Source organism: Pristis pectinata, chromosome 22, assembly GCF_009764475.1.
Source record: "Pristis pectinata isolate sPriPec2 chromosome 22, sPriPec2.1.pri, whole genome shotgun sequence".
Taxonomy (NCBI): domain Eukaryota; kingdom Metazoa; phylum Chordata; class Chondrichthyes; order Rhinopristiformes; family Pristidae; genus Pristis; species Pristis pectinata.
In genome coordinates this window covers 15,743,548-15,770,209 of record NC_067426.1, presented here as the reverse complement: position 1 = coordinate 15,770,209, position 26,662 = coordinate 15,743,548, and the positions used below count along the sequence as shown (strand labels likewise).

General features: G+C 40.7%; 1 protein-coding gene across 1 annotated transcript in view; it reads right to left on the bottom strand.

The window, feature by feature from the left end:
- Positions 1-21,754, bottom strand: part of LOC127581894 (cation channel sperm-associated protein 4-like) — a 35,943-nt gene extending 14,189 nt beyond the window's left edge. Inside the window, exons 1-6 of the mRNA XM_052036724.1 lie at positions 21,608-21,754; positions 13,081-13,140; positions 10,610-10,753; positions 6,956-7,057; positions 4,692-4,783; positions 1,550-1,679 (exon numbers count right to left, since the gene is read on the bottom strand). Coding sequence (XP_051892684.1) covers positions 1,550-1,679; positions 4,692-4,783; positions 6,956-7,057; positions 10,610-10,753; positions 13,081-13,140; positions 21,608-21,652 — 573 coding nt within the window. The 5' untranslated portion in view covers positions 21,653-21,754. The remainder of the gene's footprint in view (positions 1-1,549; positions 1,680-4,691; positions 4,784-6,955; positions 7,058-10,609; positions 10,754-13,080; positions 13,141-21,607) is intronic.
- Between the last annotated feature and the right edge of the window lie 4,908 nt (positions 21,755-26,662).

The following is a 26,662-nucleotide window of genomic DNA, read 5'->3' as shown; positions in this document are numbered from 1 at the left end:
GTCTGAAATTTGCCATTTTAAAAATCACCCATGTATCAGATCTGCCAGCTAATGATAACAGCTTGTACGTGATTGTTGCCACTGCGAGAATAAGGTAATGATTTTCTTCCTCGCACATTATTCAGTTTCATAGCTCTTTGTCAGCATCCTAGTTGCAGCCATCCAAAAAGTGGCTTTCAAATGGAAGGAATATTTTCGAGTACTTTGGTTCTGTGTGAATTAACCCACGCAGAATAAATCAATACAGATGTTGTTCAATTAAAAGGCTGATCATTGAGCAGGTGTCTGTAATGGTTAGAACTGGTATCAAGTCTGATAAAGATTTCACAAATTCATGGTGCATCCTGTTTTTCATTACTTGCCTTGGGATACTAATTGATCAAACAGATTTTTTTCAGGCTGCTGCCTTCAATGCTTTCACATTTTACTGGAATATTGGTTAACTTATCGTAAAATATTCACTGCTAGGCCAGGAATGGTGCCCAAGTGTACAGGTTCAATGTGTCAAGGATGATGTGCTGTATTGTACATTTGTAGGAAGTAGGTTAGAAAGGCCCTTTGAATTACTGAACAACTCTGATCTTGAAAAAAAATCTGAGTGTACATTTACATTTTTATGTAGGTTGAACAATAATTGAGTGTACATGATTCTACTGTTTAGCTTGTAGGCTGCTATGATTGCATTAATGCAGGCTTTCAGCAGCCTCTGATTGCGTGGTACAAGTGAATTAAAGGGGGAACTGATCTTCTGCCATGGGCACTTCAGCAATCAAAATGTTTCACTGTGGTTATTAGCATTACCACTTAGTCTTGTACTGACAGATGCGTGTGACTGGTGTGGAAACCAGGAGTGCTATGATGATGATGATTTATGGACTATTAGATATACTGTACAGCATATTCAGAGGGCATCCTTTCAACAGCATCTGATATCATCCTCTTCTAGTGGCACCTGTTCTGCCTGATATTGCTGTTCCTGCAGCTTCTTTGGTGCATCTTCCTCTTCATTCTTTTGCTCCCCCGATTCTCACTGCTCTCCTGAGTTCGTCAGGCATGGGTTGTGCTCTTCTATTCCTTAAATTGTGCCAAATTGAAAAGGCTTAAGTGTGCATGAGTTTAAAAGCTAAGTGAGGAGTCAAAGGCATTTATGCCCCAATATTCACCTGTTGGTACCTTGAGATATGGTAGACAAGCTGAACTGGAGAAGTCGTCATGCAAGTTCCCAAAATACTTGGTATGGGCCATGAGGAAGTTTTTCTCATGGTAAACCATGACTTGAACATTGGTCCCTCGTGATTCTTTCCTCTCCACACCTGCCACCCGTTTTCCTTTGCATCTTAAAATATGCTGTTATCTTTAATCTTTCAGTTTTGAACAGAAGATCACTGACCTGAAAGTATTAACTCTATAGATGTTGCATGCCCTACTGAGCATTTCCAACATTTTCTGTTCAATCCTTTTATCAGTAATGAATACCAGAAGGAACCAAGGGCATTTTCCGATCCGAGTAGCATCAGTACAGAAGCAATCATTACTTACTTGTACTCACCAATATGATCAGGATGAGCAGGAAGATAACATTGGCCATGTCGGAAACTGACTGGACGATCACCTGCACCATAATGGCCAGGCCCTTGATGGCAGCCATACTCCTCACCATTCTCAGAGCCCTCAGCACTCTAGGACAGACAAAAAACTTTGCTTAATCACAATTCAAAAATAAAATACATTTGTTGGTGAACTACCTTCATGGCCATTTGACTACTAGGTTTTCTAAAGCCAATGTCAATAAAGCTCTCACTGTTTCATTTTCATTTCAGTACAATACATCCATTGGATATGCCTAAAATAATTGACGCTCTTCTCTTCTGTCCATGTGAGAAGAAAATAACCAATAGAAAGAGTTGCATTTTCCTCTTTAATAAGTAGCTCAAGATATTTTTCAAAGCTCTTACATTCATAAAAGAAAATAGTAATTTAATTCTGTGTGGTGTAAATTTATTTCATTAATGGAACACTTTAATCAGAATAGCTGACAATGATTCATGTATGACAATCTTTTCTTCATACATTTTAACTAGCAATTAAGCCTGCATAAATGATAAATATTTTGTTAAACAAAATGCAAGCAGCTGGAAGAACTCAGGAGCAACACACAAAGGAGCTGGAGGAAGTCAGTCTCTATGGAGGGAAATGGACAGTCAACGCTTCAGGTTGAGACCCTTCATCTGGACTGGAGAGGGGAGACAGCCTGTATAAAAAGGTGGGGGTGGGGAAGGGATGGAGCAAGAGCTGGCAGGTGATAGGTGGATCCAGGTGAGGGCTGTAATAGGCAAATGGAGGAGGGAGGAGAGTGGGAATTATGCAAGAAACTGGGAGGTAATAGGTGGAAGTGACAAAGGGCTGAAGAAGACGGAATCTAATAGGAGAGGATGATGGAACATGGAATAAAGGGAAGGAGCAGAACCAGTGGGAGGAATGTGTGGGTGACTGGCAGATCAAGAGGGTGGGGGAGGGGAAAGAAATAGGGTGATGGGGGCTAGTTGGATCAGGAGGAAAAAAGGGGGGAGGAGCAGAGTGGTGTGGTTACCAGAAGTTAAAGAATTTGATTTTCATGCCGTCAGGTTGGAGACTACCAAAATGGAACGAGGTGCTGTTTCTCTAATCTACATCTGGCCTCGACCTGGCAGCGGAGGAGGCCGTGGACAGACGTGTCAGTGTAGGAACGGGAAGTGGAATTAAAATGGCTGGCCACCAGGAGATCTGGCTAGTACAGCGGACGGAACAAAGGTGCTCGACTAAGTGGTCCCCCAATCTGTGTCGGGTCTCAATGATGTACAGGCCACTGCACTGGGAACAATGTAATAAGTGACATTGAAGGGTTCACACGTGAATGCCAGCCTCATCTGGAAGGACTGTTTAGGGCCCTGGATGGTGGTGAGGGAGATGGTGTAGGGGCAGGTGTAATACTTAGCATGGTTGCAGGGATAAGTGCCTGGAGGTGGATTGGTGGGGAGGGATGAGTGGACAAGAGAGTCACGGAAAGAGCGACCCCTGCAGAAAGTGGCAGAGGGCGGGATAAGGGCTCCATCGATAGCAGTGGGGTGGAACTCCATTTTCTGAAAAAGGAGGACATCTCAGATGTCCTGGAGTGGAAAGCCTCATCACGAGAACAGATGTGGCAGTGGCAGAGGAACTGAGAGAAGGGAATGGCATCCTTGCAAGCAACAGGGTGGGAAGAGGTGTAGTCGAGGTAACTGTGGGAGTCAGTGGGTTTATATAAGATGCCAGTGGATAATCTGTCTCCCGAGATGGAGGCAGAGAGATCAAGAAAGGGGAGAGAGGTGTCGGAGATGGACCAAGTGAATTTGTGGGGGTAGGAGGGTGGAAGTTGGTGGCGAAGTTGATGAAATTGACGAGCTCCACATGGGTGCAGGAAGTGGCACCAATGCAGTTGTCAATGTAGCGGAGGAAGAATTGGGGAGCATTGCCGGTGTAGGTTTGGAACATGGATTGTTCCACATAGCCAACAAAAAGGCAGGCATAACTGGGGCCCAGTGAGTGCTCATTGCTATATCTTTGGTTTGGAGAAAGTGGGAGGAGCCGAAAGAGAAGTTCTGCACCAGTTCTGCCATACGGAGGAGAGTGGTGGTGAAGGGGAACTGGTTGGGTCTCTAATCCACAAAGAAACAGAGAGCCCTGAGGCCTTCCTGATGTGGGAGCTGGAGGAACTCAGCAGGTGAAGCAGCAACTGTACAGGAAAATGGGCAGTTGATGTTTTGGGTCAAGATTGTTTATCTGCCTGACCCACTGAGTTCCTCCAGCTGCTCATTTTTTGTTTCTGATGCCACCATCTGCAGCCTCTTGTGTCTCCAAATATTTTGTTAAATTAGCTAAACAGCGAACAATGATTTTAAGTGAAACGACACAAATAAATTTCACTCTTTGTATCAGACAGGTCCTTGTGTATTGTAGAACAAAGAAATGGGCTGACCTTTTCCAGCTGCTAAGTGGCAAAAAGGAATCTGACAATTCCTCACAGAGCTTCAAATAACAGGTTCTGCACCATTGAGAGTTGAGAAGACATTGCTTTATTCAAAAAAAAGTGCAAGGGGATGCAAGAGTATCAGCCTGTCTTATTGTGGAGTTGAAGAATGTATAATAGAAATTAAGTTAAGAGTAAGCTGTTTAGTCCATTATGAAATTTTACTCATTCAAAAGGAAAATTTAATTATCAAATCAGGAGTTATGAACAAAAATTTACCATATCTCCAATGAAGTTGTATGCTGCATGCATAATGTCATAATAAATATTCATCAAATATTTATGCTTCTGAATATATGTTGCATTAATATGCCCACACTTACTGATGATGCACATCCTCAACAGAGAATGTCAAGTCAATGACCAAATGAACAAGACTGGTTCTATTGAAAATGGGGCACAATTGGAGGGCAGAAAAAGGTAGAAAGGAAAAATACTACAAGTTCTATAAATGAAAATAAAACATACTGAAAAGACAAATCCAGCCAGTCAGTAGATGAGAGTTGTTCTAATTCCACTTCGTTCTATTTTTAAGATATTGGGAACCTGCTTGTGAATCCAATAATTTAGTTTTTATTTTAAATGATCCTCAGCTATTAATTTCTAGAGAGAATTATCAACTATTCCATTGACAGTATCATCCTACCTTAATACATAAAAAATCTCATTGCTGCTTGACAATGTGGAGCCCACAAATAAGGTGGATGTGACAATGAAATCAGCAATATTCCAGCCATCCTAGAAAATTGACAGAATAAAACACAAATATATAGCAAACAACTTTCACAACCTCAAAATGACCTAAAGTACTTCAGAGTCACTAATGTATTTTTAAAGTGCAGTCAGCATTGTATAAATGAGAAATGCATTAGCCAGTTGGAGTGCACAAAAATCCTACAAACTGCAGTGAAGGAATTAACAATGTAATCTGTTATGATGGAGACACAAATGTTAGCCAGGACACTGGCAGGACTCCTCAGCACTTTTTTTAATAAATGCCCCGTGATATTTTCTTTACACCCATCTGTGTAGGCAGTCCTATTAGGATCATGGAAAAAATGCAGGCTGTGAAGCACTGGATACAAGCAGATAGCTATCATCTACAGCACCAACAGAACATACCCTTGCAAAACAAATTTACGCACTTATTTAATACATGGATCCTTCTAAGTGAGACAACTTTAGTTCTAATTTATGGGGAGATTATTCAGTAGATCTATCCAAATATGATAATAGATTGAGACAGCTCATTTCACAGAGCACTTCAAAAGCTACAGCAACATTGCCAAGAATTCCTTGGCCCCTGTGGTTTTATGCTTCAGTAGAGATTCACCTGATAGGCAGGACTCAAGGTCCTGTGTTTTCTTGTTCCAATAAATTACATATGCAGACTACACCCAGAACTTAACCAAATAAGTTGACCTCACATCAAGGCTGAGTGTGAACTGGGTAAGAGGCAATTTGAAGAAAATTGGAAAGCAAACTACCAATTGACACTGGATTTAGGATGGAGTTGCAATCGAGGCCAAATAGTTGAAGGCTTTGACAGAATAAAATTGGTGAGAAACAATGGCTGGTGGTAGAGAGGTGGAGATGCAAAGGAGGTCTGATGAGAGAATCATAAAACAGGAGCCAGGGCAAAGAGATAGAGAATATTGCAGTGGTAGTATTGAGCAAGGTCAAGAAGTAATTTGTGAGCAAGTACAGGGCCTCCCCAGCTTATGACAAGGTTTCCTTTCTGCAGAAGATGCCTGCAGCCGCGCAGCAGCTGGCAAACCCACTCCGCCAGTCTCCCAATAGCTTGTTCGTACATACTGTATGGGTTGTACACAAGTCGGGTGCTCGTAACCTGGGGAGGACCTGAAGATAAGTGCTGAGTAAACAACAGACCAAGTATGGGAATGCATACAAGTATTGGAATTTTGCATAGAATAGATTTCCAGATTCTACTTATTTATTTACTTACACATGAGGGGCAATTTACAGTGTTTATGATGAGGGAGGAAACTGGAGCACCTAGAGAAAACCCATGTGATCACAGGGAGAATGTGCAAACTCCATACACAACACTGATGGTCAAAATTGAACCCAAGTTACTGGAGCAGTGAGGCAGCAGCTCTAGATGATAGCTTGATGGCACAGAAAAAATGTACACTCAGCCCATAGAAATCCTTTCCCTTTCAGAGATTCATCTGACAAGATCTGAACCACCTTCGTTGAAAGATTTCTGCAAAACAGCACCCGACAGTGAATGATAATTAAGGGGACTTCTAGAATATCTATTGGGGGTAAGTTCAAAGGAGACGTGCGGGGCAAGTTTTTTTTATACAGCGAGTGATGGGTGCCTGGAATGCGCTGACAGGGATGGTAGTGGAGGCAGATACAATGGAGACATCTAAGAGGCTTTTAGATAGGCACATGAATGTGCAGAGAATGAAGGGATATGGACATTGTGTAGGCAGAAGGGATTAGTTTAGTTAGGCATTTAATTACTAGTTTAATCAGTTCGGCACAACACTGTGGGCCAAAGGGCCTGTTCCTGTGCTGTATGTACACCATATATACTAGTGTACTCTTCTATTCTGCGAAGAAATCTACTCTGTCCAATGAAAATATGTACAGTTGCAAGAATCTCCTTTCTCATAAACCTTTATTTGAACCTAGGATCATGCTTTGTTTACAATAGAAGAATCCATATAAAGCAAATGCATACAATATTTGAAACCTTGGCATTTTCAGTAACCCACATAGTGAATAACAATTTATCTGACACATTTAATTGAATGAGTTTGGTGTGATTACCAATGAGAGTGTCATGCTGACTAACCAATGATCACATTCAGGTCCAGTTTGCTTGCTATTTTTGCTAATACTAGTACCTGGCTTTACATTAGCACAGGCAGTATTTACCTTCCAGAATATCCAGAAGCCATAGTACCATTTCAGCAGCATCTCCCAGAGAAATATCGTCACCACCACCTGCTCAAATGTCACAAAAATTGTGGAGTACTTCTATGTAGGAAAAACAGTGAAAAACAAAGAGTAATGAGCCCATAGAAGCACTCTGTGATACAAGGAAGACTCAACAACAATGATCTTTGATGATTTATAAAAGCAATTCTACCTCAGATAAACATTAACTGTTACCAGCAATAACCTAGATCACAAATAAGTCATTAAAATATGGATCACCTTAATTCCTTCACTAACAAATTCATTGCAGAGTCAGAAAATCTTGCACACTTTCGCCCCAACTAGATATTGTTCTTTGATACACAACATAATTCTGAAATATGTCAGCAATTACACACACAAGAATACATCACTTATAACATAGAACAATACAGCAAAGGAACAGGGCCTTCAGTCTACAATGTCTGTGCCGACCATGATGCTAAATTAAACTAAAGCTGTCTGCCTGCACATGATCCATATCCCTCCATTCTCTGCATTTCATTTGTCTGTCTAAATATCTCTTAAACATTGCTATTGTGTTTGCTTCCACCACCACCCTTGGCAGCACGTTCCAGGCACCCACCACTCACTCTCTGTGTAAAACTTTAAACTTTCCCCCTCTTACCTTAAAGCTATGACCTCTAGTATTTGACATTTCTACCATGGGGAAGAAAAGACTGACTATCTACCCTATCTATGCCTCCCATAATTTTACTTTCCCTTAGCCTCCAATGCTCCAGAGAAAACAATACAAGTTTGTCCAAACTCCCCTTATAGCTGATACTGTCTAATTCAGACAGCATCTTGGTGAACCTCTTTTGCACCCTCTCCAAAGCCTCAACATCCTTCCTGTAATGGTATAATGGGGCAACCAGAACTGTACACAATACTCTAAATGCAGCCTAACCGAAGATTTATATAGCTGCAACATGGCTTCCTGACTCTTATACTCATTGCCCTGCCTGATGATGCCATACGCCTTCTTTACCACATTGTGTTGCACTTTCAGGGAGCTATTAGCTTGGACCTCAAGTTCTCTCTGTATATCAATGTTCCTAAGGGTCCTGCCAGTGACTGTATACATTCCCCTTACATTTGACCTCCCAAAGCGCAACACCTCGCACTTGCTTGGATTAAACTCCATCTGCCATTTCTGCAGCTGATCCGACTGTATCCTTTGATAACCTTCTTCACTATCCACAAGTGCACCAATTTCTGTGTCATCCACAATTATACAAGAGGTCCCAACACTGATCCTTCTGGAACACCACTGGTCACAGACTTTCCCATCAGAATAACAACCCCTCCAACACTACCCTCTGTCTTCAATGCCAAGCCAATTTTGAATCCAATCTGTCAAGTGACCAAGCAGCACCTGTGGAGGCAAAAGGGATGTGTTGATGTTTCAGGTTGAGGTCCTGCATCAGGACCGTAGGTGGGGGGTGCAAAGAGGAAAGATGGCCAGTATATAAAGTGCAGGGGAAGGATGGGACAGCAGCTGGCAGATGAGAGGTGGAACCAGATGAGGAAGGGAATGATGGACAGATGGAGCCAGGTTGGGGAAGCGGGGGAGGGATGGAAAATGTGCAGAGAACCTGGGTGGATCGGTGGATGGGGGAAAGGAACACAGGGTGTGGGGTTTACCTGAAATTGGAAAAGTCAGTGTTCATGTTGTAAGCTACCCAAGTGGAATATGATGTGTTGTCCTTCTAGTTTGCATTTGGCTTCACTGTGGCAGCTGAGAAGGCAGAGGACGGACAGTTTAGTGTGGGAATGGGAAGGGGAGTTGAAATGACATGCAACCAGCAGCTCTGCAAAACAGCTGCCTTTTCTATGCTTGGTCTCACTGATACAGAGGAGGCCACAATGCAACTACTGAATGCAAAAGACCAGGTTGAAGGTACACACGAATCTCTGCCTCACCTGGAAGGCTGTTTAGTTCACTGGATGGTGATGGGGAGGAAGTGTAGGGACAAGTGCTGCATTTCTTCAGGTTGCTGGAAAAAAAGTGTCAGCGAACAGGGCAGTGGGAAAGGATGAGCTGACCAAGGAGTCATGGAGAGAATTGTTGCTGTGGAAGACAAGAAAGGCAGGGGAGAGAAAGAGGGACAAATAGGACTGTCCATGAGATCATGCTGGAGCTGGTGGAAATGGCAAACGATGATGTAGTTGATGAGGAGGCTGGTGGAGTGAGTGGGGGAAGGCAAGTACCAAAGGAAACCTCATCTCTGTTCTGTAAGGGAGGAGTGAGAGCAGAAATGTAGGAAATAAAGGAAAAGCATACAAGGGCTCCATCAACTACACCAACAGGGAAGCAAGATTTACGGAAGAAGGACTTACTCCATTTCCTGCATCTGCTCCTCCGCCATCACCAGAAAGAACTGAAATAAAAGTTCCTTTGGTCCTCACCTTTTATCCCACAAGCCTCGTCATCCAGCATATCATACGATGCGATTTCCACCAGCTCTGACAGGATCCATTCCACACCAGTGACATCTTTCCCTCTCTTGAGCTTCTGGACACATATCAGTTCATCTCTTCTTCCCCTTCCCAATCCCACACTGACCTGTCTGTCCTCTGCCTTCTCCACTGCCACGGTGAGGCCAAAAACAAACCAGATGAACAAACCTCATTCTGTTTGAATAGCTTACAACCAAATGGGATGAACAGTGAATTTTCTAATTTCAGGTAACACAAACCCCCAGTGTTCCTTTCCCCTGTCCACCAGTCCAGCCTGGTTCTCTCTCACTTTGTTCACCTTTTCCATTCCACTCACCTGGCTCCATCTTCCCATCAATCCCTTCCTTATCTGGTTCCACCTATCACCCACCAACTCCTGCCCCACCGCTCCCCTGCACTTCTATATACTGGCCATCTTTTATCTTCTCTCCCCCAAGTCCTGATGTAGGGTCTCAAGCCAAAACATCGACACATCCCTTTTGCCTCCACAGATGCTGCTTGACCCCGAGTTTTTCCAGCAGTTTATTTTTTGTTCTAGATTCCAGCATTTGCAGTCCCTTGTCTCCAACAATACTGCTGGCAGCCTCCCACCCTTCCTGAAAGTGAATAGACGACAAAGATGGAGTGACATCTGCATTATATTGAATCTTCCATTCTTGCTTATGTTCCCAAGGGCTTAACAATTTAACCCCCAACCAACATCCCCTCCCATCACATACTTCAATTGTGCTAATTTTTTTAAGTTCAATATTTCTCCATATTGAAGCTTATTTATGTATGTTTGCCAGCCCTCACATTACAATTGCTTTGATCCACAAATTCATACTGTTCTAAGTGTAATTATCATCATGGAGGGAAAAAACCAGATGTTTTGAGAACATAATTTAAACCAGATTTGTCTATATTACTCTGACCATCTTTCTAACAAAAATGTACAAAAGATATTGATGCTCTGACAGACTATACTAACACTTTATTTCCAAATTTTAAAGTGAATTCAAATAGTTGGATTGTCATTGAGAGAAAATCTGAAATTATGTTTTTTAATTATTATTAATCTAGGATTCTTTGAATTATTGGTCCCATAGTTATCACTGATGTAGCAGCAAAGAATAAATCTAAAGGATTAATACAATGTCTATTCCTTACCTGTAAAATAGCAGGGTCAGTCTGACAACTGATTGAAACACAGCTTCCAATTAGCAATGCAATAATAAATGACCTCAGCAGGATATGGTCCAGCAAATTGCGTAAAATATGTTGAGAGATTTTGTCTTCCACACTCCATTCATCCTAAAAATGAAAAAAAGATAAAATTAATTATCAGTAACCTCTATACCCAAAAGCAGTCAAGAACTGTTTCACATACCTGCAGTACAAGCTTTGATATATTTTGAGATTCAACCTTTGAACCTTGACTGCAGATGAGCTACTAATGAAATGCAATCAAATTAAACAACGCTGCAAACATTTTGAAAATGCAGGTGTTAAAGAATGTAGATTTGAGAAATGTAAAATGCCATGACAGTAGTTCCTTTGATATAGCCCTGTTCATGTAACTGGACATCTCAAACAGCTACATGGGTCCACAGCAGCCAATTTAGACACAGTAATATCCCCCAAAAACCAAATCAATAAATGAAATTTAAATTGATTTGGAGAAATTGGTTCAGAAATAACAACTAAACAGGACAACATTTCTTCTCTTCGAGTTATTGCATGCAAGCTCTATAATCCACCTGAATGTATTGATTGCGTTTCAGTTTATTATCTCATCCAGAGACCAATGCCTCTAATATTAGAGCATTCTTCATCACAACACTAATGTAAACACATAACCGAATTTAAAAAATACTGCAAAGGCTGGAAATCTGAAGCGAAAACAGAAAATACTGGAAACACTCAGCAGGTCAGGCAGTATCTATGAGAAGAGCATTTCAGGTCAAAGATCTTTCATCAGAACTAGGAAAGAGAAAAATAAGTTAGCTTTAAGTTGCAGAGAAGGGGAGGGATGGATAAGATCAAAAGGAGGAGGCAAGCCCCAAGGAGATGGACATATTGTGTGACTTTACAAGAGCGACGTTCTGGGTAGCAGGACGAATTTTGTTAGAGGGGCAATTGCACCTTATGCAGTGATTTTTGGAGTGATGCCCCAAGTAGCCCTTTGATCCACAGCCACAACACAAAAACAGATGGTACTGTGGACCATTACAGAATAATGGAATTATGGGTAAGCATGATCTCATTTGCTATTCACAGGGCAATATGTCAAATAATGTTTCAATTTATTACAAAAATCCAAGTTCTTGTGCTACCCACAGTTCTCGACACAAGAAGATGGAGACAAAGCTGTGTCCATTTGAATAGATAGTCTTCATCATTTATCTCATTTAATGGTGTACTACAAAGTTTGAAATATCACTGATGTCCCCTGCACCAGACTGGAAAGACCTAGAGGTGAAGAAATTCATTGCCACTGTTACCATGACTGTCACTACCAAAGTGGTTCTGACTCTCCTCTGCGGCGTTAGGCAGATTGGTGGAGTGAAGTGCCCTCATACATTTGCTCAGAAATGCTCCTTGCCCTCATACATTTGCTCAGAAATGCTCCTTGCAACTATGAACAAGCTTTTTGTCACCTGTTCTGTTATCTCCTTCTTTGGTGTGGCGTTAGTTTTTGCCTGATTATGCTCTTGCAAAGGAATTTGGAGTGTTTCACAGCATCAAATGCAAGTAGTCGTTATTTAAATGTATGATTCCCTGAAAATAAGGTGCAGATAAATAAAGTAGTTGACAATAGAATTTGTGCTTTTCATTAAGGAACATTGAATAAAAAAATGTATTCAAAACACTGGCAATGTCACAGTTAATCATGTCACAGAGTTTACAATTAAACAATTAATGTAGTTTTACGTAATCTGATTTTGAAGGGACACCTAGCCAATGGATATGGTTGAATGCAGGATGATGCTTAGGTTAGAAACTTGAAGTAATGAGGGCACTCAAGATCTCAAGACTATTTTCACCTGAGAAGAGCAGGCCAAGTGGAAACTTAATAGAGTTTGCTTTATATTACAAAGTGTGGAAAAATTGAATATGAAAAGACTATTCCCTCTCACTGAACAGTCTATGACAGTTAAAATCATCACTAATAAACTGAGGGACAGATTAAAAGAGATTTCTTTATCCATACTGTTATTGGATAAAAAGAACGCTTGAGGTCTAGAGGATTACATCTTTTAAAGAAACGTTGGATAAATAATTGAAGCAAAGGGACACAGAGCTACAGGTTTACAGCAGGTAATAAAATTATCTTTAGATTGCTCTTAGAAAAAGTAGAACAGATCCACTTGGCTCAGTGCTCTCCTTCCTATGCCTTGATTTTCTGAAAAATAACATTTCTTGGAATTACACAGTGCAATGATCAGCATACTAAATTTCAAATCTGTAAGAAACAGGTTAATCTCTCTGCTTAACAGTGAATTATAGTTTCATGAATCTTTTATTGATCATCACAGTGTCATTTCAAAATGGAATTCATCTCTGTACTTGGTACCATGGTATATTATACGTCAGACTGTGCCTTATTAATTTTAGCAGGCATCAGATGGCTAACATACCTTTCCCTCTATGATATCATTGAAGTCTACCTTCAATTCTTTCACCGGGATTTTCGGTCCCTGGAACAGAAAAATAAAGGAATTTGGCTAACTATTAAAGATACTTATCACATTAGAGACACTTAATTCTTTAAAATTTGTTACGTCAGCTAATAAATGTATATTGTTATACAAATAATAATAATAATAATAATAATAATAATAATAATGTGGACTGGACTGTCCTGATGCAGGGTTTTGAGCTGAACGGTCTCAAATCCCTCTGCCTCTCTAGATGCCACCTGACTCGCTGAGTTCCTCCAACAATTTTTTTTGTACTAATTGCATTCTTTCTTGTGAGGATTGTGTATAATTTATGTTCAATTTATGTTTTTCTTGTGAATGCTGCTTATCTGATGCTATGTGCCTGTGATGCTGCTACAAGTAAGTTTTTCATTGCACCTGTGCATACATGTACTTGTGCATGTGACAATAAACTCGGTTTTGAAACTTTGACTTTGTTTTTTACTGCCATTTTGAGGTTGTCCTCAAGGCTACCTGTCAGCAAACTAGTTCAGACAGATGTTGCTCATGGTGTAGTCCAGAGATGGGTCATCTGGGTGGCCTTGCCCAATCTGCAGCAGGACTTGTGGTGAGGAAATTGTGGGACTACTGAAAGCAGCTCCAATCAAGTGAATGAATCAACTTTTGGAAAAGGGAAAAATACAGTCCCACAAGTAGAATTCAGAGACCCGGAATCAACCTTGTCTGTACTAAGTACCAAGGCTCTTGTGTTTTTAGATATGAGAGATCAATGCCTCCTCTTGTGATGGGTAGCTCTTATAAGCTACCAACATACAATGGAAAATGGCACGCTCTGCAGGCATTAGATTAGGATAGTTCAAAGAATGGGCAATGCCACAATGTGCTCAGTATATTTAAGCAGAGATCAGTGTTTAGTGTCCTCAGGGCAACTGAAAACACTTAGAGACAGTGAGCTGCTAACTGGGAATTGTTGCAATATATCAGCTATGACTGCTTAAGATGATTCACAGGATGACAAGTTCAGGGTGACAGTGATCATTATCTCTACAGACAGAGCAGTCAGGGCACAGGTGCGTAGCTAGGTCCAGTCTGCAGAAGACTACAGACCTCTAAGCACTGACTTAGAAAACATTAGCAATGCTCTTCAGAAAGTTGTAGACAAGAACATGGTTCCTGGGTGCATATGATCAAAAGTTGTGGTATGCAATATCCATGCCAGCTAGGCCTGATCACAGTTTACAATCAAGTTTATATCTCAATTAAAGCATAGTGCACAAAAACATGTCCTATATAAAAGAATTCCTAGACCACTGAGATATGATCTTGATAGGGTGTGAAAAAGTTCAATTGTCACCAAGTCCAAGAAAGCACATAATTTAGTGTGAAGAATTCTGCATTCTGTAACCAATGGAGAAAGAGGTGGATGTGTTGAGTTGACTGCATTCTGGTCTTGCAAGGTTACGAGCTCACAGAATCTCACTAAATCAACTGGAAAGACATATTATTGACAATCCATCACACCTGTCAAATGGGATTTGCCTTATTGCTTAAAAGTTAATGCAAGCCTAACAACATCCATTTATTATTTAGCAAAACTTAACCTTATTTGTAAATGGTTTTTGCATGTTTAGTTTTTGACAGCTCACAGCAAACATTGAGCAGGTACAATCAATACCCGAATCATTCTTTTAAATTTGTTCTTGGGCAACATATATTGGTCATCTTTAGCTGGCCTGAGAAGGTGGAGATGGGATTTATTCTTCATGCTATTGCCTGTGCTAGTTCAATTCAAAGAGCATTAAATGTCCACTTGGTAGCACAGAGGGTGGATTGGGTGGAGTACTGTAAGACAATAGACAACTTTTCATGGTTGTATTTGGTTGACGTTAGTGTAAATATTATCAAGTTACGAACGTCAATTTCACAATTTACCATGGACTAAAAATAAAGAACCAAAAAGGTACCACTCCACTGCCTTAACTGCAAAGCTACTTTACAGACTGCAAGTAGAAACTGGGTATTGCTGTAAAATGGGTTGGCCACTTTATTGTCTAGAAACCAGCCTGTGCTGACATCCAAGTTGCATCCATCCATCCTCTTCCTAGATAAAAGCTTTCCGTTGTGGTTCTTTTCCTCAATTTATAGCTATAAAATAAAATGGTAGCTCTTATTTCTGAGCTGAATCACCTATAATTTTAATGTTTGTAAAATGGAAGTTATCTGTAACTATGCTGGATTCTCAGATTTCAAAAGGTAATTAGTTATCTTTTTAAGTTCACAGGGCCAGAAATCATTCTGCAAATATCCATGACGGGCACCGTACAGGTTAAATTCATGTTAATTTTGAATTAACTAGTTTTGCACTTGTTCCTAAGTAATTTAAGACTCATTGTTGAAGTGGTATGGATTTGCTGCTAGATAAACCTCAAACAATGAAAAAGCACCAGAGTCTACACTACTCTCAAAATCAGGATGAACCTCTCTCTCAAAAACCTTGCCTCAGTATCCTTGCAGGCTATATCTGCTGAGATATGCCACACATGGCACTCGAGTGCTCCCTGCTGCAATGGGGAAGTCAAAACAAAAGCTCTAATAGCAAATTGGAGAACCTCCCATGTTTGATAAATGTGATTTTTTTCTTACAAGTGGCATTTGGTTGCAGTGCAGGCCATTCATACAGGTATTCATGCCCTTAAGAACACTTCATTGGCAACTGCATTCCATAAATGCCCTTTGCACAAGGTGACTGCTTCCCATGCACACTATTCTTCACAATTCTGTAAAGGTTTCTTTGACCCTCCTCTCATTACTGTACCATGCATTCATTCTTTTGTCAGCATTCCTCAGAGCTAAAAGGGTGCTGATTGTATTGTGGCATGATCCACCAAGGGCTACTCCCTGAGGAGCTGAAAGGAAAAGAGCTACTAATGCGGGAGATTCAATTCCTGATGTGCATCATTCCCAAAACTGTACTGTTACATAAGGGAGCTAATTAACAGGGTTATAGAACTGATGCCAACAAACTTTGTTTTATGTATTAAAGAGCTTTTTGAAACACTGTTAGATAGGTAACATTATTTTAATGCAGGAAAAATTATGCAGACTGATTTTTTTTACATTAGAAGGCTCCCTTTGATGAAAAGGATACAAGACAGCAAATGTTGGAGGAAGCACTGATGATCACTGCACTGAGCAGATCAAAGGAATGTCATAGAACTGTGAAGAATGGCATAACAGGCTCCAGGGGTTAAAAGGTCCTTTCATATTCTTACATCACAAAATAAAACACAGAAGCGATGGACACAATGAATCGGGAGACACATCACTGGCCGACTGACATTTCCAATAATACTTCACCCTTTATCAAGATTTGTCTGAAATATTCAGATATTTATTCCTAGATTGGAAGCTTCACCTTATCTTTACAGGCACACAAAAGCAGAAGTCCAGCAAAAACCCAGGATCTAATCAACAGATAGTGGATGGAGAGTGGACTGACAGTAGTGATTTGTATGGGTTCGTCAGTGCTATGGCCCAAACCCCACAAGGGCTCTCTCACTGAAAGCCAGAAAAGAGGTTCCTTTCAGTGGAAGATCACCTCCAGCTCAACTCTATCCTTGACGTGAACCATTTAAATCCATCCCACAGATGCTTTTCCGTGCCAGTCTTGCCACCACTCCTGACCAAAAGGTCAGGAAAACCATACCCCATTTTAAAAAGTAACAAGACCACAAAGAGCTTCAGTCACAAATCCAGAGTCTCATCACCCACATCTAGGATGAGAACATTATTCTGGAACACCTGCAATATAGCAATCATGACCATATTTAAGAAAATAGAGAAGTTCGACTGTGGCAACAACAGAGGGATCTCCCTGCTATTCTCCATGGGGAAAGTCACCACCTGGTCCTGTTCAAATGCCTCCTCCCAATGGCCAAGGAGCTCCCCAAGTCACAGTGTGGATTTTGCCCAGAGATATGTGGACAGGACCTTCAATGCACAACAAGAAAAATACCTTGAGTTGCACCTGCCTCTATGCAAGGTCTATTTTGACCTCACCAAACCTTTTGACTTCATCAACTGGGAAGGGCTGTGGAACTCTCCTGAAAATGAGCTGGCATAAAAATCATTTCCATTTTACTTTTGCTGCATGGCAGCATGCAAAATGTAATATTAGCCAATGGGATCACAACAGAACCACTGTCTGTGAAGACTAGTGGTAAACATGGCTGTGCCAGTTCCCCAATGCTTCTCCCGATCGTTCTTGCTGCAATGTTACATCTCATGTCCAAACTTCCCGTGGGAGTGGAGCTAGTCTTCAGAACTAATGAGAAGCTATTAAACCTATGGTGACTACATTCCAGAAGGTCAGTAAGCTTCAGTAGTCCAGCTGCATTTTGCAGATGACATTTATGTTGCCAAAACACTCACAACATCCAAGCATTCCAAAAGCAAAATATCTATACTGAAACATTCACTGCACTACAACACATCCTATTTCAAAAGATAAATGCAGAAACTACATGCATATTGAAATAATTGTTCTTTAGTCTGCTTCAGTCTAGCAAAACAATTTACATTTATAAAGCATCTTTAATATGGTTATACCTCTCATGGTCCTTCAGAAGTTTCAAACAAATGATAACAAACAGATGCAGCACAGAGGGCACTCATGTCTGTGTTAGTACTTTATTACAGCTATTCAATTTTAATTCAATCCCTGGACCTTCAATTCACTTCTGCAATTATTTTCCCTTTCAACTATTTATTCATTGCGTTGTGAATGCCATTATTGAATCTGTTTCCACTATCCTTTCAGAGTGAATTTCAGATCATTTCAACTGTGCAAAAAGTTTCTTCATGTCATTTCAGTTTCTTTTGCCAATGGCCTTAAATGTGTTTCCTATGGCTACCAAACCTTTTGCCACCAGAAATACTCTATCAAAATGCATGATTTTGAGATCCAGTAAATCCCTCCTCAACTAATTCCAAGGCCTTGATATTCTTCCTTAGACTGTGGTTCCCATAAAATGAACACCAGCTTCTTTGATATAGAGACAAGAGATGCTGGAAACACCCAGTGGGTCCAGGAGCATCTGCGGAGAGAGAAACGAAGTTTGTGTTTCAGGCTGATGACCATTCACCAAAACAAAGAAAAGTTAGAAATCAAATTAAATTGTAGAGAAAGGGGAGGAGTGGAGGGAACTAAAGAGAAAGCATAGGGTGGAAACCAAAAAACTGAATGACTAAAGTGGTGAAAGTACCAGCTGAGAGAGGGTGATAGGATGGCTTGTTTCACGTGGTCTAGCAGTACATATGGAAAACAAATTTTGCACCAAATGAACTCCGCCTTTAATAAAGGCAAATATCTCACATTCATATTAAACAGTTCTCTCAATTTGTGGAGTCACTTTCAAAGATTTGTGTATGCACATCCTCAGGTTTCCGCTTCTGAAACCCACTGTAAAACTGTAACATCTATTTCATATTGCCTCTCGCCATTTTTCCTCCCAAAATATATCACTTCATATTCCAGTGTTAAATTTCATCAATCATCTGTCAGCATATTTCACTAATTTATGTCCATGTTACTCAATAACTAAATCTGCTACTAATCTCTTCATGCATTCCTGAGATTTGTGTCATTTGCAGAGTTCGAAATTATCCAATATGAACACGGTCCTAGTCATGAACATGCAGGTGCTGATGCAGGGTTTCAACCTGAAACATTGTTAATTCCTTTCCTCCACAGATGCTGCTCAACCCTGAGTTCCTCCAGCAGATTGTTTGTTACATCAAAAAAAAGGGCATTGTTACTCATCAAGGACCACCACAGTACAGCTTTCTCCAGTCTGAAAGAAAGCCTTGTCAATATCTTCTCTTTCTATTCCTGAATCAAGTTTGTATCCATACTCCTAATATCTCCTTAATTCCAGAGGTTTAATTTTGCTATTAGCTATTGCGTGACAGTTTATCAAAGACCTTTTGAAAATCCATCAACCCTCGTCGACCCTCTCCATTACTTCATAAAAAGTCAAGTTAGACAATCATAATTTGATTTTTATATATCTATGCTACGTTCATTTACCAGGCCACTGCATTCAAAAGAAGGCAATAGAAAAGTTGAAAACTAAAAGTTTGGACAGAGATTTGAAGGTGATTTTTTTTAAGCTGCAGAGCTTTAGAACATTAGAAAAGAGCTAGGTGCTCAATAGTAGGAAGTGAAAATTGCATGAGCCACAGCTGAATCCATGTAAGAAATAGGAAAAGTAGACCCTCTGACCAACTGAGTCTGTGCTTGCACATCCGAATCAACTCCACTTTCCTACCCTATACTTGTATCCATCGAATCCCTTACTACCCAAAAATTTATCTATTTCAGTCTTAAATAAATGCACCCACTGAGCATGTAGAAAAGATTTACAACCCTCTGAGTGAAGTTTCCTCTCATCTCAGAATGACTGATCCCCTATCCTGAACCTTTTACTTCCAATATCCCCAAGTTCTCTATGGACCAGATCTTGAAGACAAGCAGTGAGCCACATGCACTTGCCACTGAGCAATGCAGTAAGTACAGATTGGCCTTCACCAGAGCTACTGGTACTAACTTGCTGCCCAAAAATCAATAAGCTCTTCTAATACTTCTATAAATTACACTTTAATAGACTGAGGTAATTAAAAGAAATGTAAATTAGCCTGTATTTACCAGGAGCCATGCAGGCATTTTTACCCATTGAAATGAATGAGCTGCTGTTCCCTTGCCATGTCTAACTTTGTGTAGGCTGAGTGGGCAGATTCCCCACTGTAGAAGACTCTGTGAGGAGGCCAACATCAGTGTGGAACTGGGAAACCAAAGAGCAGTCAGCAAATTCCCGCCCTTTGTTTTAATGAAAATAACTCCTTCCCAGCTCCAGAGTTTACAGGCCTTCTCTACTCAATCACTCTCATCCAGGTATTCACACAGTTTACCTTAGCTGCACCATCTCTGAGCATTTCCTTCCTTAGGTACAGAGACCAAAGTGCACATTGTAGTTAGCTCCAGCTGCTCTTGCAGCAAAGTCCTGGACAATTGTAGAAAGTCTTCCTTACTCTTTTGCTCCAATCTCCTGCAGTAAAGGCTAAACACAACATTTGTCTTCCTCATTGCTTCCTAATCTACTCACTAATTTTCTATAATTTATCGAAAAGTACAGCACAGAGACAGGCTTTTCAGTTCACTGTCTGCGCCGACCACAACGCCAAATTAAACTAATCCCAGCTGCCCACACATGGTCTGTATCCCTCCATTCTCTGGCTGTTCATGTGTCTGTTTAAATGCCTCTTAAACGTTGCTATTGTATCTGATTCCACTACCTCCCCTGGCAGCATGCTCCAGACACCTAACACTCTCCATATAAAAAAAACTTGGTTCACAAATCTCCTTTAAACTTTCCCCCTCTCACCTTAAACTCATGCCCTCTAGTAGTTGACATTTCAACCTTGGGGGAAAAAAAAGAGATTCTGACTATCTACCCTATGTCTCTTATAATTTCATACACTTCTATCAGGTCACCACTCAGTCTCCTATGCTCCAGAGGAAACAGTCCAAGTTTGCCCAACCTCTCTTCATAGTTAATTACACTCCAATCCAGACAACATTCTAGTGAACCTCTTCTACACCCTCTCCAAAGCCTCCACATCCTTCCTATAATATGGCGACCAGAACTGCTCCAAAAGCAGTCAGCAAGTTCTGGCCCTTTGTTTAATGAAACTCAGGGTGTTAACAAACATGTTTTCTCTCTTTTCCAGTTTTGATGAAGGGTCTTTGACAATTGTTATCCCTGTTTCTCTTTCCATAGATACTACCTGATCTGCTGAGTATCTCCGACATATTTTGGATTTATGTGCTATATCAATTAGGAACTTCTGAAACATGTCAGAATACATGGCAACTGTAACATTCAGGTGTATCATACAATTAAAAGTCACATGAACATATAGATATGTTTGATTAATTTATTTAAACTACTAGAAAATGCAATGAATTAGTCACACTTATTTTAAAATAGCCATCTTATTGAATGTGCCACTTTTACATTTCACTTGAAACTGTTGATACACTAAGACTGATCAATTCATCTGGAATCTGGAGATGTACCAAGCAACTTCACAGCATTTTTTTTGAGGGAGAAGATGCACCTCCAATTGAATCTACAGGTGTGTCAGCCTTTAGCTAATGAACAAGTTCTAAAGGCACTTCTGAAAGCTTTCGGAAATGGATGAATACAACTTTTGGATATTGAGTCAGGGAGGATTCCAAGTTAACCAAATACACACAGGGCTCAGAATGGATCAGGTGGCTGTTGATGCCCAGCCTGCCGCAGGTGGAGCTGGCACTGGGCCTCAACACCCCCACTGTCAACTGCAGGGGCCCCGATCACCCCTTCAAAACCACCCCACGGAGGCGGCTTCGGATCGCAGTGTGTGATTATAAAACCACAGAATCAAAGGCTGCCACACTCACAGTGTTGGAGTATTTCTTCAAGTCTTTCAGCCCGGCCAGGTTCATTGTCCCGCCGGTCGGCCGGTGTCCGCGGCCCGGGCCCTACCCCCCACCCCGCTCACTCCGCCGCCGCCGCCGCCGCCGCGACCATTCGCCGCCCCTTGTGACGTCACACTGCCCGCCTGTGACGACACAAGTCGCATGCTCCACCTTCACCGAGGCTGCGCAAACCCGGCATTTTCCCCCCAGTGCGCCTGCGTGACTTTTAAGGCGGGGCCAGTTTTGGTGGGAATGTGGTGGGTTGTGTGCGCGTTGATACCAATGGCATTTCGCCCAGTTTTTTTTTTAAAAAGTGTTTTTCTATCTCCATTGAAAAACCCAGTATTAAAGGTAGTAGAAGAAGCAGTTTGTGAGTGGGACAACTTGTTTTGCTCCTGTAAAAAGCCATGCAGACTCAATAGGGCACCTTAAGAGTACTAGTTCTTGGGAGGAGGAGAAGCAATTATTGCTCGAATTAAAAATCGTATAATTGCAACAAGTGGCACGAATTTACACACAATTCAGATTTTAAATATTGGTCAGTTGCCAGTAACTTTGAGAAATAAATGGGTAAGTGTGAGAAATAAATAAATTCATTAAACCAGTGCTACAGTGTTGATGCTGCTAGTGTATCCTCCCGTGTATTCCTTGAGAAGATGAGTGTGCTGTATTTTTGATCCACCGCTCTTTGTTGAAGGCACTCACACAATGTCGTTAGCTAGGCATTTCCAGGATTTTAGCCCTCTGAAAATGAAGGAATAGTTAATGACTCATCAGAATAATGTGATTTGGAGATTATGGATCTTGGGTAGAAAAGTTCTGTAACATCCTTCAGCCTTTCTACCTCGATTTTCTTTCTTCCTGAGCTTAAGGTCTGCTGACTCCAAAAATTGACTGCATTTTAACCTAATCTACATTTGAAGGTGCTTGTCCAAAACCTACTGCCCACATCCTGCTATTTCTTTTCCTTTGGTAAAATAAACTTATGTGACTGGAAACATATACATGAGCAGAATATCATCTTAAAAGCGCATTTTAGAGTTATTGCTCACCACTGCGGTTCTTTTCCTATTTTTGGGTTGCCTTCAGATCCAAAATTTCATGAAGGCTTTCAGTTATTCCATTCTGAAGCTGTTATGTATTTAATGAATTTTGACTCCACCTTGGGCAGACTAACATTTCTGCCTGTTGATGTCTTCAATTTTGCTTTGATTTAACAGTCAATTGAGTCCTTGGGTCATGGGTTTACTGCTGGATTTGTTTAAAACTTGTCCCTCTTTTGCAGCTTCTCAATGGAGGTGATGATTAATTTGGAGCAGAGATTTGTTTCTTTTACAAGGTAATCCACCTATTCATCTTCATCATTCTCCTTGTCTATCTTGTCATATTCATTGTTCTTTGTTTTTCACCACACTATGTTTTTTTCAAAAACAGTAAAATTGTTCAAATTGGATTTCTTAACTTAGTGTTCCTTTTACAAGAGGAGAGCATGGTGTTGCAGTGGTTGGAGCTAATGCCTTATGGCTTTGAGACCCTGATCTCTGCTGCTGTGTGGAGTTTACATGTTCTTATACCAAATGGGTTTCCCCTTTGTGCTCCAGTTTCCTCCTATATCAATTGCCTGCTGTAAATTACACCTAGTGTAGGTGGATGGCAGGAAAATTAGTGGGAAGTTGATGTGTACATAAAGGAGAATAGATGAAGTTACAGGAAAATAAGTGGGGGAGATGGGACTGGAGGGATTATTCTGAGAGCCAGTATAGACTTCATGGGCTAAGTAGCCTCCTATGACATGAGAAAATATGAAATAAATTTGCAATATATGGTATGGTAGTGTAGCAGTTAGTGTAATGCTATTACACCGCCAATGGTCCAGGTTCAATTCCGGCTGCTGTCTGTAAGGAGTTTGTACGTTCTCCCTGTGTCTGCATGGGTTTCCTTCGGGTCCTCCAGTTTCCTCCCACATTCCAGAGACATACAGGTTAGGAAGTTGTGGGCATGCTATGTTGGCGCCAGAAGCGTGGCGACACTTGTGGGCTGCCCCCCAGAACACTCTACACAAAAGATGTATTTTACTATGTGTTTCAATGTACATGTGACTAATAAAGAAATCTCATGTTATCTTAAAAGTCACAGATCTGATTCAGACATCATTATTTCTTTTTCCATTGGCATTTCCAGCTTTTTCTATTTCTATTTGCACTCTGCACTTCAGGATTCCTCACTGCTAAAAGCTTCAAGTGATCACTTGGTCTTCTCTGATTTAAATTTTAATTCCTGGACTCCTCTGGATATCAAGACTATACTGTGTGATTCATTTCTTGTCTCTCTGCACTTTTGATCAGTTGCTTTAATTAGGAAATAATCTTAATCATGATCCTCAGCTGTGGCTGGAAAAATTAACTGGTTCTTTAGTTTCAAACCATAGTCTGAATCCATGGTTGAATTTTACACCTGGGGTTAAGTACATTTCTCTGCAACTCCAGGCTGTCAATCTTCAGCATTATTTCTTTTTTAATACCCCAAAATAAAACCAGCACAACACCTGGATCTTAAATCCCAAAGAAGTTATTTTTCTCTTTTGGCCTAACAAATACCATAAATATTTTTGCCAGGATATCTTCACTGCTTTTCCTCAGCCTCTGCCATGGAGCAATTTTTCATCCTCGGTAATTTAAACTATTTCAATTCAATGTGCTTACTGCTGTTTTGAGTTCGCTGAGCTCCTCTCTTTCCATTTGCTTGTTACCATAGAGAAGTTTCCCAGCTGGGAAGGACAGAAAGGGGGAGACAGCAAATTCTATCACATGTAACTGGATGTTATGAGAGAGACCACAAGATCCAAACAGTCTGTCAATAAATGGACCAGCTGTTGCCAGTCCCCAGCAATGGCTCACACTAATAGTGCTGGCCAGATTGCAGCGCTGAACCCCACATCTCAGTGCTGAGTGGCCACACCCCTCGTCCCAGCCTACCCAACACCAGCACTCACTGGTTCAGTTCACACAGAACTGTGAGGTGAAGAAGTCACAGCTCCTGGCTCAGCAGCACGCAGCCCAAAAGGATGTACATATCTGGAAGTGTTCAGACTTCTGGACCAGAGCAGTATATTGAATCAGCATTCTGTGGGGTAGTGCTAAGTAGGGGTGTCACTTTATGCATAGGATGCAATGTTGGTAAATGTTAATTTTAACATCTAGTAAACTTTCAGTACCATTCAAATCAAAACAAGTATGATAATTCACATAAATGCCTCTGTTAGAATCAGCTTACCCTGTCATTTTTACTATGCCCTGCTCTCATCTACCAAAACTACTCAGCAGACCAAGAGCTTGGATAACCCCTACCTTACTTATTCCATTGCAGACTATCTTCATAACCTCCTCTCCCACATCTCTTCCACTCTCAGCAACAACATCGACACTTAAGATCCAGATCATCTCCTGTTCTCTTCCTTTGTTTTCCTAGACAACCCAATCAAAATTCAAAGGTTCCTCCAGCTCTGCCCTGAAATTGTCTTCCTTTAGTTTTTCTTCTAACTGCTTCATGCCCTTGGAGCATATTCCAGAAGACTCATTTCCTATTTCCTTTAACAATATTCCCACTGAAATGCTGAGGATGCAACTTCCTTTCCCAATCCTTGAGTTAGCTGATATTTGAGGTTTTTTTTTACTTTATCTCCTCTATGGAATTAATCCTCTCATCAAAAAAAAAAACTTTGATCTGACCTTTCTTACATGCTATAGCCCCATCCCCATAGTTCTTTCTTGGAACTCAATGTTGAATCAGTCTCTCCAACCTGACTTCTACCCTGCTGGAAAGGGATCTTAGCAAACACTAAGAATATCTTGTGTGATGTTGAAAATGGTAAAATATCTCCTTACTTGTCCTTTGATTACCTGATGCTTTTGATGCATTTGGCTGCACTATTCTCCTCCAATTCCTCTCCACCATCTAGTCGGGTGATACTGCATTTTTGTCTACCCTGTTATAACTGGAAAATATCCAGAAATTGCTTGTACCATTTTGTCAAGTGTCCTTGGGAATTTATCATTGACTCTGAAGTTTGTATCTACCAGCTGAGAATCAAGATTGCTATGATTTCCCACCCAACCATGAATAATCCACCAATGTTCACGATCTAGGCTGTCTTGAAGTAGCAGTGAAGCCAGTACAGATACATGTATATCAATATTTCCTGTTTCCTTGAGGATAAGGAATGTGTTCACTATAAAGTTCCATGAGAATATGAACACTAGAGTAGAGTTAGAGTACCATCGGGACTAATATTTACTGACAACTGTTTGCTTCAAAGTTGAATGAAGCTCCCCAACATCTTCCAAATGTACTGTACATAAATTTCTCGCAAATAAAACTTTAGGTTTATTGATAGGTCCCACAGTCTTCAACTCCATTTGTTTCCGTCTGCTTCCTTGAGTGACACAGAATTTCATTGTCCTGTCTGATCCGAAGCTGAGCTCTGTACGTCCTATATATTACAAGTTATATTCTGACTCCTACACATACCCCATTTAAAGTCGCACTTCAACTTCAAGAATTAACCTGTGCTCTTCCACTACTTTTCAAGCCTCAGCTAACCCTAAACTGTGTCCTTCATACTCTTCCAAAGTCCCTTGCACCTTGATCCTCACCAGCTGTGGTGTATGTGAGAAAGTCATTCTGTCCTCTTCAAATCCCTATACAATATGAATACATCCTTTCCATATTATCATTTCCAAACACACATACTATGCCCCACCCGTTTCTAGAACTTTTGTCCCTATCACACAGTTCTCTCTATTTATTCATGAACACTACAAAAGCTTTCTACTGTTAAATGTTTGCCAACTTGGTGATACCCAAGTGTTCAAATTCTCACATTCTGAACTCAGCTTCTTTTTCTGTGCCCTTAATCTGCTTCTGTTACAACCCTGAAACCATTTTTCTGAGCAACAATATATATAGGCAGAATTTTTTTACCCTTATGGTTGTTATAAGGATGTTATACATTAAATAATTTTTTTATTTTAATATTTA